Genomic DNA, 12715 nt, shown 5'->3' on the forward strand with positions numbered 1-12715 from the left:
CTGTATCTGTTTGAGACAGGGTCTTTCTGTGCGGACCAGGATGGACTCAAACCATGCTGCCAATGCTTTATGCTCCCAGGTAGCCAGGACTACAGCAGTGTGCCATGGGGGGATTTTACATTTCAAGTTGTCTCTAGCCAGCTATAGTGGCTAAGGTCTCAGCTGGGGCAGGAGGATCATTTGAACCTGGGAATTCAGGCCTAATAGCCTGGACAACATAGCTGGACCAGTATCAAAATAAAAGAGAAAAAACAAAAAAAAAAAACCAAAAAAACCCCTTTGACTCCATTTTGAATATAGCTAGTTTTTCTTCTAAGAATTCCATATTGACTGACTTGAACTGAAAATGAGGAAGGGGAGTGGTTATAAAGTTCACTGGAAAGATAAGGGAGGTAAAACCATCACGGGGGGGGGGGGGGGAGTCCGGGTGAGGGCTGCACAGCCCTGCTGTTTTGAAGCACAGTGCTGAAGCAGTGACAGCAGGGTGGGGCTGCTCAGCTCAGTGGCGAGGGGTGCCAACACACTAAGCGGCCAGGGAGAAGGCAGGACTTTCAGCACGTTGTTGGCTTTGAGCCTTGCCGGGTCCTGCACCACAGCCAGTGCCTTTGGGATGAAGCTGTTGTTGCTGGTGTTCACGTATGTAAGGCCGTGAAGAGTGCCCAATCGAATGCCATGTCCTTCTAAGCTAGGAGTTTAGAAGGTAGAGTAAACTGATTTGGGACGGGGGGTGAGTTGGAGGGGGGACTGGGAATTGTGGTTTCTGTAATCCTAGCATCAGGAGGCTATCATTGGCCATATAGTAAATTTCGGGCCAGCTTGGGCTACATGAGATACTGTCGAAAAACAACAAAGGTGGTTATTTTGCAGTTCTAGAGGATCGGCCCTGGTTCCCTCTATGTGCTAGGCAAAATCTGTGCACTGAGCTAGGCCCACAAACATTTTGTTTTAAAATCATCTGCCTTAGTTAGGATTTTCTTGCTGTGAAGAGATACCATGAGCCATGGCAATTCTTTTTTTTTTTTTTTTCTAATTTATTTTTTTATTTATTTCTTTTTGTTTTTTCTTTTTTTTTTCTTAATTTTATTTTTCTCATTAGTTACATTTTGTTAATTCTGTATCCCAGCTGTATCCCTCATTCCCTCCCCAATCCCACCCTCCCTCCCTCATCTCCTCCCTGCCCCTTTCCAAGTCCACTGATAGGGGAGGACCTCCTCCCCTTTCATATGACTCCGTTTTGTCAGGAAGGCAATTCTTATAACGGAAAACATTTAATTGGGGCTGGCCCCAGAGATTTGGTCCATCATCATCACGGTGGGAAGCGTGGTGGCGTCCAGGCAACAGTGCTGCTGAAGAAGGCGCTGGGAGTTCTTCCTCGTGATCTGAGGGCAGCAGGGAGGAAACTGGACGCGTTTCTCACTAGGTGGCGCTTGACCATTTAAGACCTCAAAGCCCGCCTCCACAGCGACACACTTCCTCTAACAAGGCCACACCTTTTCCAACCAGGCCACGGCTCCTAATAGAGTCACTCCCTACGGCCACGCATTCAAACACAAGAGTGTGTGGGGGCCATCCCTATTCAGACCACCACAATATCCACATCATCCATGTGCTAAAAAGACATACATACTCTACCATCAAAATGCTGACTGGAAGGTCTTAGCAGTTGCTGGCTGTGGCGGTGTGACTGCAGGTGTCCCTCCCACACCCCACCTCCCGAAATAGTGATCTGAGGCTATTATTTATGAATAAATGCCCAGGCCATGAGCTTTGGCTCGTTTCCCGACTAACCCTGAATGTAAATCGTTTCTTCTATTCTGTGTGTGCCACACAGACACATGTGTGTAAACAAGCATAAAGCTCACTACCAGCAGATTCGGAGAGATGGCTCACAGGTTAAGAGCATTGGCTACTAATGCAGAAGACCCAGGTTCAGTTCCCAGCACTCACAACCTCCTTTAACCCAGCCCCAGGGGAATCCAGCACCCTCTTCTGGCCTCTGCTGATACCTGCATGCATGTTGATAGACACATACATGTGCACACACAAATAAAAATAAATCTTCTTAAACATACTAATCATGAGGTGTGTATGTATAGAGTATGAGTGTGAAGACAAGTATGAAGATGTGCTCGGGGGGGCCAGAGGCAGGGAGCAGAGGCTGTCGTTCAGCTTCCGTGTATTTTACTTTTCTAATACTTTTTCTGCACGGACTTGGAGACAGTGCACTTTCTGTGTTTAACATCTTGGTGGGGTGGTGTATGCCGGAACTCCCAATACTTGAGAGACTGAGGCAGGGGGATTATGGGTTTGGGCCAGCCTGAGCCCAAAGTGAGATCTCATTCATTCGTTAATGACCGAACGCAGGCATAGCTGGCAGATTGGGCCGAGAACTTCCTTGCCGTCCTTTGAGACGATAGGCTACGCGGAGGACGAGGATGCGGAAACACAGGTGTCGACCAGCTACAGGGAGACCAGCTACAGGGAGTCGGAGTCCAGCATCAGGAAGGATGTGGGCCCTGGCAGCGATGCCGTGTACGCGGTGCCTCACAGGAAACAGGTGACCTCCGTGCTCCCAGGCTGCCTCCCCACGTCCCCATGGGAAACCGCCCAGAGCGACGAGCATTGCATTTCATCGCTTCCCCATGGGAAACCTCCCAGAGCGACGAGCATTGCATTTCATCGCTTCCCCATGGGAAATCTCCCAGAGCGCATGAGCGCTGCACTGCAGTTCCTTGCTTCCACCTGCCCCGCCCCTTGCTTTTCCCTAGTGTGTTCAGCCTTGTGTCTGTCTGGAGGGTAAAGCTTAAACTTCTTGATTTGTCCTCTGAAGTCAAGTCCTTTAAAGGCGAAGATAAACATCTTTATGGGGGTTTGTGAAATGTGTTTGTGTGTGGTGTGCTTGTGTGTATATGTGTATGTGTGTGTGGTGTGCTTACCTGTGTGTATGTGTGTGTTTGCATGTATGCTCGTATGTGCTATGCTTGCATGTGTGTGTGCTTTTGTTGTTTGTTTTATTGGATTCTTTTGAGACTGGATATAGCCACAACTCTCAGAGATCTGCCCGCCTCTGCCCCCTGAGTGCTGGGGTTACAGGCATGCGCCACGTTACAGGCATGCGCCACGTCAGCTTTTATATTTTCTCGTCTCAGTTTGCCTCGGGGCGGCTCTCTTCATGGCATTGCACCTCATGGCACATGCTGCATTTGGGGAGGCTTGTGTTCCCAGGGCTGTGTCAGGAGACTAGCACATAGCCCCGTGCTGGACGCTGTGCTTTATTGGGGTCACTCAGTGCTGGCTGCTACAGTCACACGCTAACACAACGGCTTTCTTTCATCAGGCCTTCTAGTCTTTTGTTCCTAAATCTAGCACTCCGACATTACACAGCTTCTACGGTCTCCAACTCAATGTACATGGAAATAGAATGTGTTCATCCAAATGACTATTATTAGATGTATGACTTTGAAATATCTAAATATGCATTTTCCCCTAATAACGTTCTTTCTTCGACTTAAAATGAGTGTTTTGCCTGTGAGTTTGTTTACCACATGCATGCCTGGTGCCCGAGGAGGCCAGAAGAGGGTGTCAAATCCTCGGGAAGTGGACTCACAGATGGGTGTGAGCCACCACGTGGGTGCTGGGAGCTGAACCAGGGCGCTCTGCAGGTGTTGTTAATCACCGAGCCATCTCTGCAGCCCTCCCTCATAGCCCCTTGGCTGATATTCTTTATCTTCCTTGTGTTTGGTTATCTTCGTGGCCAGTTTTTTTCTTATTACATGCATATGTGTGTGCTTGTATGATGCTTATGTGTGGGTGCACATACTGTGGTGTGCCTGTGTATGGAGGACAGGCCCTTGTGTGGAATCCATTTTCCTTCTACCTTTAAGAGGGTTCCGGAGGTTGAACTTGGGGCACTGGGCTTGCACAGCAAACACCTTTCCCAGGCTTTTCCCCAACCCTGCCATGTTTTCATCTGTCTGTCTGTCTTTTTTTCTTTTTTTTTTTTAGGAGTTCATAATTTTCAGGACACAGCCATTATATATTAATTTCTTTTTTAAAATAAATTTACCTTTATCTTTGTGTATGGTGTTTTGCCTGCATGTATGTACACCACATACAGGCAGTTCCTACAAAGTACTAGCTCTTTGGATCCCCTAGAACTGGAGTCGCAGATGGCTGTGAGTCACTGCGTGGGTGCTGAGCATCAAAGCTGGGGCCTCAGGAAGAGCAGGCAGTCCTCTCAACGCCTGCGCCATCTCTTTTGGCCCCTTTGACCCCCTTTTCCATCTTTTGGTTTCAGCCATCCTCTCTCTGCTCAGACGTGTTTCCAGTCCTTGTGTGGTAGTGGGTGGCTCTCTGTTGCCGTCATTTAACTTTCCCTCAGTAGCCACACCTCTCCTGTTCGTTTTGCTGCTGGTGGCTCACAGTTTTAGTCCCTTAAGAACAGTGCTGAAGGAAGCATTCGATGGCCTCTGTGTCCTCTGATGAGCACGTGCCATTGGCATGTTCTTATCAATTCCACACTTGCTGTGACTGAGTAGTTTAATGTGCCTTTCCCACAGGCTGTTAGCTCCTGGGAGATAAAAAGCAAGAGGTCCCTTTGCTTCTCCCCCTCTGAAACAAGAGTACATTGGGAGCTCTTGTTCACCCTGAGCCAGGTCACCCTGGAGCCATGTGCAGAGCCTGTAGCTGCAGAGGCTTCGGCTCTTGCCTCCAAAATGCCCTTCCTATGATCATCTTGCTACCAACTTCCTGCCAGCCACAGGGTCCTGGTAGCCCCAAGCTCACCAGGGCTAGGCCGTGCTGACCCCAAGCAAGCTTTTGCTGAGGAAACAGGTGAGCAAGACAGGCGTACCTGAAGGGCCTGGGTGCTAGTGACCCCGCAGGATGTGCTTCCCCGCGCCTCCTCTCGGCCAGCTGCCCTGTGGTCCTGTCCTCTAGAGCCCTGCCACCACGCATGGTGCGTAGCTCCTGTGTAAGGGGCAATCAGACAGTGGAGAGGGAGGCCTGTCTCGTCAGGAAATGACAGCGACAGTGACTCATGTAGGGATCCTCCAGCCCTTGGCCCCAGCCAATTGTCCCCGTGAAGTTTCTCCAGGCATGGCCAGCACTTCTTGTCTCACACACAGACTTTCATGATGCAGAGCTAGTGCTGGGTGCCATGGCACCGGGTGCTGTCCTGAGCAAGCGAGAGGCAGCCCCTTTCCTGAGCTGCTCCCTGCAGGAGTGTGGAAGGACCAGGCGGTATGGGATAGCCTAACCACATCTCCCGTGCTGTTGACCTTCTGCGCAGGCTTTTCACAGGGCCTGTGGTTTCTTCCTGCTGCAGCCTGTGCAGCCCTTCTCGGCGTGGCCGGGGTGGGGGTTGTGTGAGGTCAGGCAGTTAGGAGGACGCATACAGCTAACCGGTCCTGTGCGCTTGCCCCTCTCTCATAACCCAAGGGCCTGTCCTCACAAAGGATAGTGACAGCAGATGACGCTTCTGAGCAAGACGGGCTTTCAGACTCCTCCTGCTCCACACCACAGCACACGCAGCAGAAAGGTAAGGAGAGGATTCAGAGCGAGAGCACTTCCGGTTACCGACTCCGGGGCCGTCACACCTCTGCACTGTGGCTCTCAGATTCCGACGAGAAGAGCACTTGCAAGTCATTCTTACTGCAAGCGACTGGTCGCCCGGACGTGAGGTTGCCTTGACCATATTAGAGACTCACTTAGTGCCCTCGTTGTCTGTTTTGTTTGTCTGGGCAGAGGGCTCCAGCTCAGGCGGTGACTGTGGATATGCGCCTTTCCCTCCGCTCCTTGTCACCGTGCTAGCAGCCATCAATGAAGGGCTTGTGGGACGCACGAATGTACAGATGTTTCCGGCGTAATTCTGGAAATTCACATCACCATTCTTGCTATATCTTATTTGGCACAGTGAGAAGTCCGCAAAGATAGGAAGGGGTTTTGAGCGTCCCTAAGGAGAAAGGGAGACGGCGAGCCTGCCAGGCAGTGGACAGCCAGTAACTGCCTTGGCAGGGCCCCTGAGTTGCTTGAGCCTTGGGATGCAGCTGGGGTATGGGCTCATACGGCTGCACGCGTGTGTGAAGGTGCGCCGTGCGAAGAGGCCAGAGGCCAACTTGAGGTGCCGGTCCCCAGTGGCTGTCCACCCTGTTCTTCTGAGACAAGGTCTTGTGTTGGCTGGGAGCTCTCTGATTGGGCTCAGGCTGGCTGGGCAGGGTCCCTAGGGGTCCTCCCCAGCGCTGGGGTTCCAAGCATGTGCCATCACGCTGCATTCCTACGGAGGTTCCACAGGAGTCGACTCAGGTTCTGACGGAGCTGTCCTCGTAGCTCCCTGGGACACCTCTCCTGTAACTCAGTCTACCCGGTGCCTGATGGGAAGTAGAATGCCAGCCTAGGAAGACTTGGGCCGGAAGCCTCCCCTTGGTTAGCCAGCCTTTCCCCGCCTCTCTTTTGGGACAGCCTTTTGGTATAGTCCAGGCTACCTTGAAACTTGACGCATTCCTGCCTCAGCCTCCCAGTGACCGGCATGACGGACACGCACCCCCACACCCGGGTTTCTGGCATCTCCTTCCTTCTAAAATCCATGTTGTGTGGCCTCATGGATCACACACATCAGCCGAATCCAGCCGAGAGACAGAACCAGACACAGGGAAAGACTCAAGAGTGTTAATCTAAGGGGATTGCCTAAGGGGTAGAGAGGACACTCCAGATGGAGGAATCGGAAACAGGGCGTAGCCCACAGGGCGCCTGAGGAAGGAACAAATGTGCCAGTGCCTCCTCACTCAGAGCTGAGGCCCAGGCCTCCCTGCCGGGCTGTGGCTCTGGCCTGCTGGAGGCCAGGTTTGCTAACGTCCTGCTCTCTGGGGTAGGGTACCAGGAAAAGCCGCCCGTGGGGAGGTGCTTTATGTGCTGGCCACCTATAAATGGTAAGATAAAAGCAGAGCCAGGAAGCAAAGCTCTGTTAGTGCCTGTCCGGCACCCTCTACTGGCAGTTTTGCACAGTGCCAGCGGCAAGTGGAATTGGCATACCATCAGCCTGCTAGAGGGTGTGTGTGGAACCCACGGATGTGCTAGCCCTCGCGTTGACCTCACTGGCTTGGAGCACAGATGTGGGGTAGGCAGGAGCTCAGCGCCTGCAGTGCCTCCTGGTTCTTGTTGGTTACAAAGGCTCTTAGGCACTTGGAGAAAAGCTTCGTAACCCAAATTCTAATTAAGGGGCCCCAAGAGGGGCCCAGAGGCCTGTGTTTCTAGCAAACTCCTTGGGAAGCCAAGGTGCGTGGTATGCAGAAAACCAAATAGGAAGCCTGGTGTGGTGACACATGCCTGTAATCCCATCACTCAGGGAGGCAGAAGCTGGTGGGTCGCTGTGAGTTCGGGGCCAGCCTGGTCTACAAAGCAAGTTCCAGGACAGCCAAGGCTACACAGAGAAACTCTGTCTTGAAAAACCAAACGAAAGGCTTGGCTAAGCTGTGCCCTTGGCCCAGTCTGCATTCCAATGTGTCCTTATCCACCTCATGACAACTACTGTCTCAGCCAATGCCAGAACATGGCACCTTTCTGCCATTGCCAGACCCCTGCCTGACTGTCTGTCAGGAGCATCATCCCTTCTCTCAAGGTTTTGTAGACCCTCCTGCTCTCTCTGATGAGAACAACCTAGAGAGGGAGAGTTTGTTTGGGCTCACGGTTTGAAGGAACACTCCATCATGGCGGGGAAGCCATGGCAGCAGGGATGTGCAGCCAAGTGAGGAAGCAGAGAGATGGGAGCTGGTACCCAGCGAGCTTTCTCCTTTTCACAGTCCAGCACCCCAGGCCGTGCAATGCTGCCACCCGCATCAGGCTGGCTCTTCCCACCTCAACTCCTTCTCGAAACCCTCTCCCATGCCAGGAAGCTTGTCTCCTGGGCGGCTCTGGGTCCCGTTGGCTTGACAGCATCAACCGCCACACTGTGTGGGCGGGCTCTGTCGTCCTCGTCATCAGGGAGTTTCGATTTACCTGGAATTTTGACGGCGAGGATGTGTTCATGTGTGGATTTTCTCACTGTGAAGACCGGGATAGAGCTAAGCACAATGTGACATAAGCTAAGAAACTTTCTTAGTTGACTTGTTGGACTCCTCATCCGTGTGGAGAAGAGAAATGAGATCGCTCTGAGAAGTGTTGAATTAGAAGGGCGCAGCCAGGTATGGAGGAGAGGGGGGTGGAGAGGCAGGGGTCAAGCTCAGCCTGGCTGAAGAGTGACGCCCTGTCTCTGTTGAACACTCTGGCCAGCGGCGGCCTTTCTGAGAGAGAAAGGGTTTTTGGATACTCAGGAAGACACAGGTTAGGCGGATTGACAGACAGAGACCACACTGAGGAGTGCTTTCAATCTGCTGTAATTTTACTGAAGTCAAGCTAATAATTTTATAATAATTACATGAGGAAATACCTTAAAGTTGGCATACTTCCTGGAACATTTAGACTTTTACCAAGAATACAAAGTTTATATTTTAACATAGGGCAGTGCCCACAAGAAATCTTGGCCTGAAAACTTTTGATCAAAGCAGACAAAGGAAAAGAAACCTCAAACCGCAGTTTCATTATTGCTAACCAATGAAGAGGAAAGTCAGGAGCTAAGTCAGATACCTGCCAAAATCTTTCTCTGCGTCAAAATCTAAATACATCTTTGTTAACCATCCTCCCATATGTCTTGCTAAAAATTTACAATCCTCCTTAGAAATAAGATACCAAGGGGAACAGGCTCAAGCTAGCTGTACTTTCCCATGCTCTGTACTTTCCCTAAAGAGGAGTCCACTATTTTTTTTTTTTTTTTGCTATTCTTGTAATGCTTCCTGATACTGAATCTGATTCATTACTTCTCTTAAGATTATTTTTCTTTCATTTTATTCTTGTTAAAGCTTTTAATAATCTATCAAAGATATGTTTCCTTGAATAGTTAATTGTGATGTTCCAAGAATCATAGAGAAAGATCAAAAGGCTCATTAATCCAACTCCATAACCACAACCGAGAAAGCGTAGAAATCTCAGAATACATCTTTTTGGCTTAGGTGGTCGGGGAACACATTGCCAGGGACCACCAGGGAGCATATTCCTGAAGAAAACGTATCTCCCGTCTAGTAGCACAATCTATAGATATGCTACACTGACGACGCTGGAGTGGATGTAGCAATTCAAGCTCAAAACTGCCCATTTTGAGCTCGAATTATAATAAAAAGTAAGTGAGCCCCTCCCTGTCCCCAGCAGCCGGAACCACTGGCATCTTACCTTCCAGCCACACTTGGGAAAGGCAGTAGGTCTGAGACAGCACCGCAGGACACCAAATCAAGACTAACTGAAAAATGTCCCCAAGTATAGATACTGTGGGTGGCGCAGCAGGCCCTGGGCCCCAGCCCCAGTGCTGAAAGAACAAAAACAACAACAACCTCTTAGCCACTTGCTCATCAAAAATGTACTCAGTGGCCAGCAAGATGGCTCAGTGGGCGAAGGTGTGAACATGAGGATTTGAGAGTGTGTGTGCATGTACTAATAAGGGATGGAGAGATGGCTCAGTGGCTAAGAGCACTGTCTGCTTTTCTAAAGGACCTGGGTTCAATTCCCAGCACCCACATGGCAGCTCCCAACTGTCGGTAATGCCAGTTCCAAGGGATCTATCACCGGCACACTAATGCACATATAATACAATTAAATAAATTATTTAAAAAATAAATGCACTAATAAAAATAGAAAGGTGTTCAACACCAACCAGATGACAGAGATGGTGTCCCATGGGCTCATCCCCTCATGTTCAAGCTGTAGAGGAAGTGTGGAGTGCCAGGACAGGTGGCACAGTGCCCCAAAATCAGGAGAAGGAGGGTGGTTGCACCTGCCAGGTGGCCAGGAGATAAATCTGCAGCCAGAGACAGGGCTGGGTCTCACCATGCGTCAGGTGCGTGCAGGTGGTCCAGGCATTTGGCTGAAAGCAACTAATTCAGAGCCGTTGCTAGTGGGGCGGGGCACAGCTCAGTTAGTGAGTGCCTACCTAGCATTTGTGAGGCCCCGGGTCAGGGCTTCGTGTAGCAGCACACACCTGGAACCCAGGAATTCAAGGTCATCTTTGGCCTAGAGTGTCCAGGGTGAGCCCGGGCTACGTGAGACCCCATCTTAAAAACAACAGAACTCAACTGTTAAAATTAAGCCCTTCAGTGATGAACACTGGGAATGTTACTGAGTTAGGGATTAGATTTAGAATGCTGTGTGCATCAAGCTTCTTGGTTGGTTTTATAAACCCTGTAAGAGCTTTTTTATTTTCTGTCTTTCACAGTGTCTGCTGTTCAGTGAGTTGTTTATACTCTTCAGATCAGTGGTGGGGAGTTAGAAGCAGCCTAGGTTTCCAGCTTGCTACCAGAGAGAATTGTCAGCCAAGTCAAGTGAAGGATGCCTTCCTAGGGTACCTCACTTACCACAGGAGGACAAGGCCACTGTCAGATCTGTTTCCATCTGTATCACTGAGGCAGTTTGCCATTTCTTTTTTTTTTTTTTTAAGATTTATTTATTATGTATACAGTGTTCTGCCTGCATGTACACCTGTGTGCCAGAAGAGGGCACCAGCTCTCATTATAGATGGTTGTGAGCCACCATGTGGGTGCTGAGAATTGAACTGAGGACCTCTGGAAGAGCAGCCAGTGCTCTTAACCTTTGAGATATCTCTCAAGCCCCTAGTTTGCTATTTTTATGACTTAATTTACATGCTCCTATATAGGCATGAGGGGCAGAGTGGAGTCAGGCGTTCCCTGTCTTCGGCTGCAGGAGAACCATGACTGGGGAGGTAGGGAAGAGCGCAGTGTGGGAGCCCAGTGTCTCAGACTCCCTGAGGGGTTTGGCTGTGGTTCTGGGATGACGGGGTCCACTGCAGGGACTTCAGAATGAAGGTATCAGAGAGTGATGGCCCAGTCAAGGTCAGGCTGTGCTTGGGGACAAGGTTCGTCCCTAAATTTATGAGTATACTCTTCTAGCATGTCAAGTTTCTTATGCTTTTAAAACTTTCCATTTTCTCTTTTTAAAACAGATGGAAAATATTCTGTTCTGAATCTAGAGGTAAGCTTTAAGAATTTCTGTTTTTAAAAAGTAGACTTTGCACTATAGTTAGTCTTTTCTTTCTTTCTTTCTCTCTCTTGCTTTATTTTTAAACAGTGTGACTTCTATCTTTGACTCTGAACTGTGACTGCATTTCCTAATTTGTACAGTTTCCCTTGCTTCCTTGGATGGGTTAAACCAAGCTTAATCCTGATTCATGATCTTATTTCATCTTTATAACACACTTACGTTAAAACATCTTCTTATAAGAGTTCTTTCCTGCCACGAGCTTCAGTGAGTAACTTCTCCACGGCAAGGTGTTAGACGGGAGTGACTCAGGGGACACTGAGGTGGACCACTGGGGAGGAAGGGTTTATTAGAGCTGTTACTGCCATGGGCAGACAGACAGACAGGGACGGCAGAGCTCCAAGGAGAGTCCAGGCCTGAGCACCAGAGACAGACGGCATGCTGGAGTTGCCAGAGTGAGGAGTCTGGGGCATCAGAGCCCGCACAGCAGAAGCAGGGCTTCCTTTCTATACCTTAGGATGGGGAAGGGTCTAAGCAGAAGCCGGTACCATGCTCTCTCGCTCCCAGGCAGGAGGCAAGGGAAGGGGGGTGGCAGGCTATGTGGTCATACCCACCTTGGCGTAAACTCACCTCTGAGAGGCAAGCCTGAGATCTGTTTGCTCAGCAGTCAAAGCCCCGCTTTGCTGTGGTCACCGGACCTTCTCATGAGTGCCCTGTACTCATATGCTTTATTTACAAAGGGAAGGGACCTTCTGTGAAGATGCGGGCGCTGAGCACACAGGCAAGAGCAGAAGCCAGCTGGGGAGCCCTCCAGGAGGGGCTGCCCCGAGTGTGTGCTGTTTAACTGAAAGAAAAGCATGGGGGTTAAACTCAAGGGAATGGAGAAAGACCCTCCAGAGCCAAGGCAAGAGGAAGCTCTGCCTCTACCTGCAGGCCTCACCCAGTGCCAGTCCCCTGATGCTCACACACTCTCACACTCTGCCTTTTCCTCCCTAGGATGAGAAACCATTGCGCGAGAAGCCTCCTCCCTCCCCAGGTACTGGTGGCCTTTTGGGGTTCACTGTGATGGGCATGCTTAGTGTTTGCAGAGTACTTAGAACAGTCTCGCCTGAAGGAGAGTTTACAACTCCCCATGAAGGCTCTGGCGGCTGCCCCTGTGGTTAGGTTTCGGAAGTGAAGGTGTTAATCACTGAGTATTAATCGGATTAAGGATGGGCCTGTAGGCAGAGCTCAGGTCTGGGGTGAGGGTGGATCTTTGGGGAGACCTCAGGGCCGGGGTGAGGGTAGATATGTGGGAAGAGCTCAGGGCTGGGGGTGAGGGAGGGACACGCTGAGGCCTTGTGTGGGAGATGGCCTCACAGGATGTGCCTGAGGCCAGCCTGTCGGTGTGTGCAAACGGGCTGGGTTTGCGGGCTCGGCTCCTTGGGGCTGCCCTCCTATATGGCTGGGGAAGCGGCAGTCGCGTTCAGAGTGGGTTTGTAGTTGTTTGGATTTGTCTTGTCTCCCATCACTCACCTGAAAGTACTATTCTGTCTTTAATTTGGATTAGCTGCGTTTGCTCTCTATTGGGGATCTTGGTTCTGTGTTCTGAGAGCGCTGGTGCCCTAAGTTCTAGGCCTCGGGCCCTCTGTCCATTGACAGC

General features: G+C 50.4%; 1 protein-coding gene across 2 annotated transcripts in view; it reads left to right on the top strand.

The window, feature by feature from the left end:
* Cep89 (centrosomal protein 89) overlaps positions 1-12715 on the top strand; it is a 45512-nt gene that overhangs the window by 6266 nt on the left and 26531 nt on the right. For both annotated transcript variants that reach the window (XM_021642007.2, XM_021642014.2), the window contains exons 4-7: positions 2365-2557; positions 5440-5539; positions 11039-11067; positions 12070-12109. In XM_021642007.2, coding sequence (XP_021497682.1) covers positions 2365-2557; positions 5440-5539; positions 11039-11067; positions 12070-12109 — 362 coding nt within the window. The remainder of the gene's footprint in view (positions 1-2364; positions 2558-5439; positions 5540-11038; positions 11068-12069; positions 12110-12715) is intronic.

This window comes from Meriones unguiculatus, chromosome 14 (assembly GCF_030254825.1).
Source record: "Meriones unguiculatus strain TT.TT164.6M chromosome 14, Bangor_MerUng_6.1, whole genome shotgun sequence".
Classification (NCBI taxonomy): Eukaryota; Metazoa; Chordata; class Mammalia; order Rodentia; family Muridae; genus Meriones; species Meriones unguiculatus.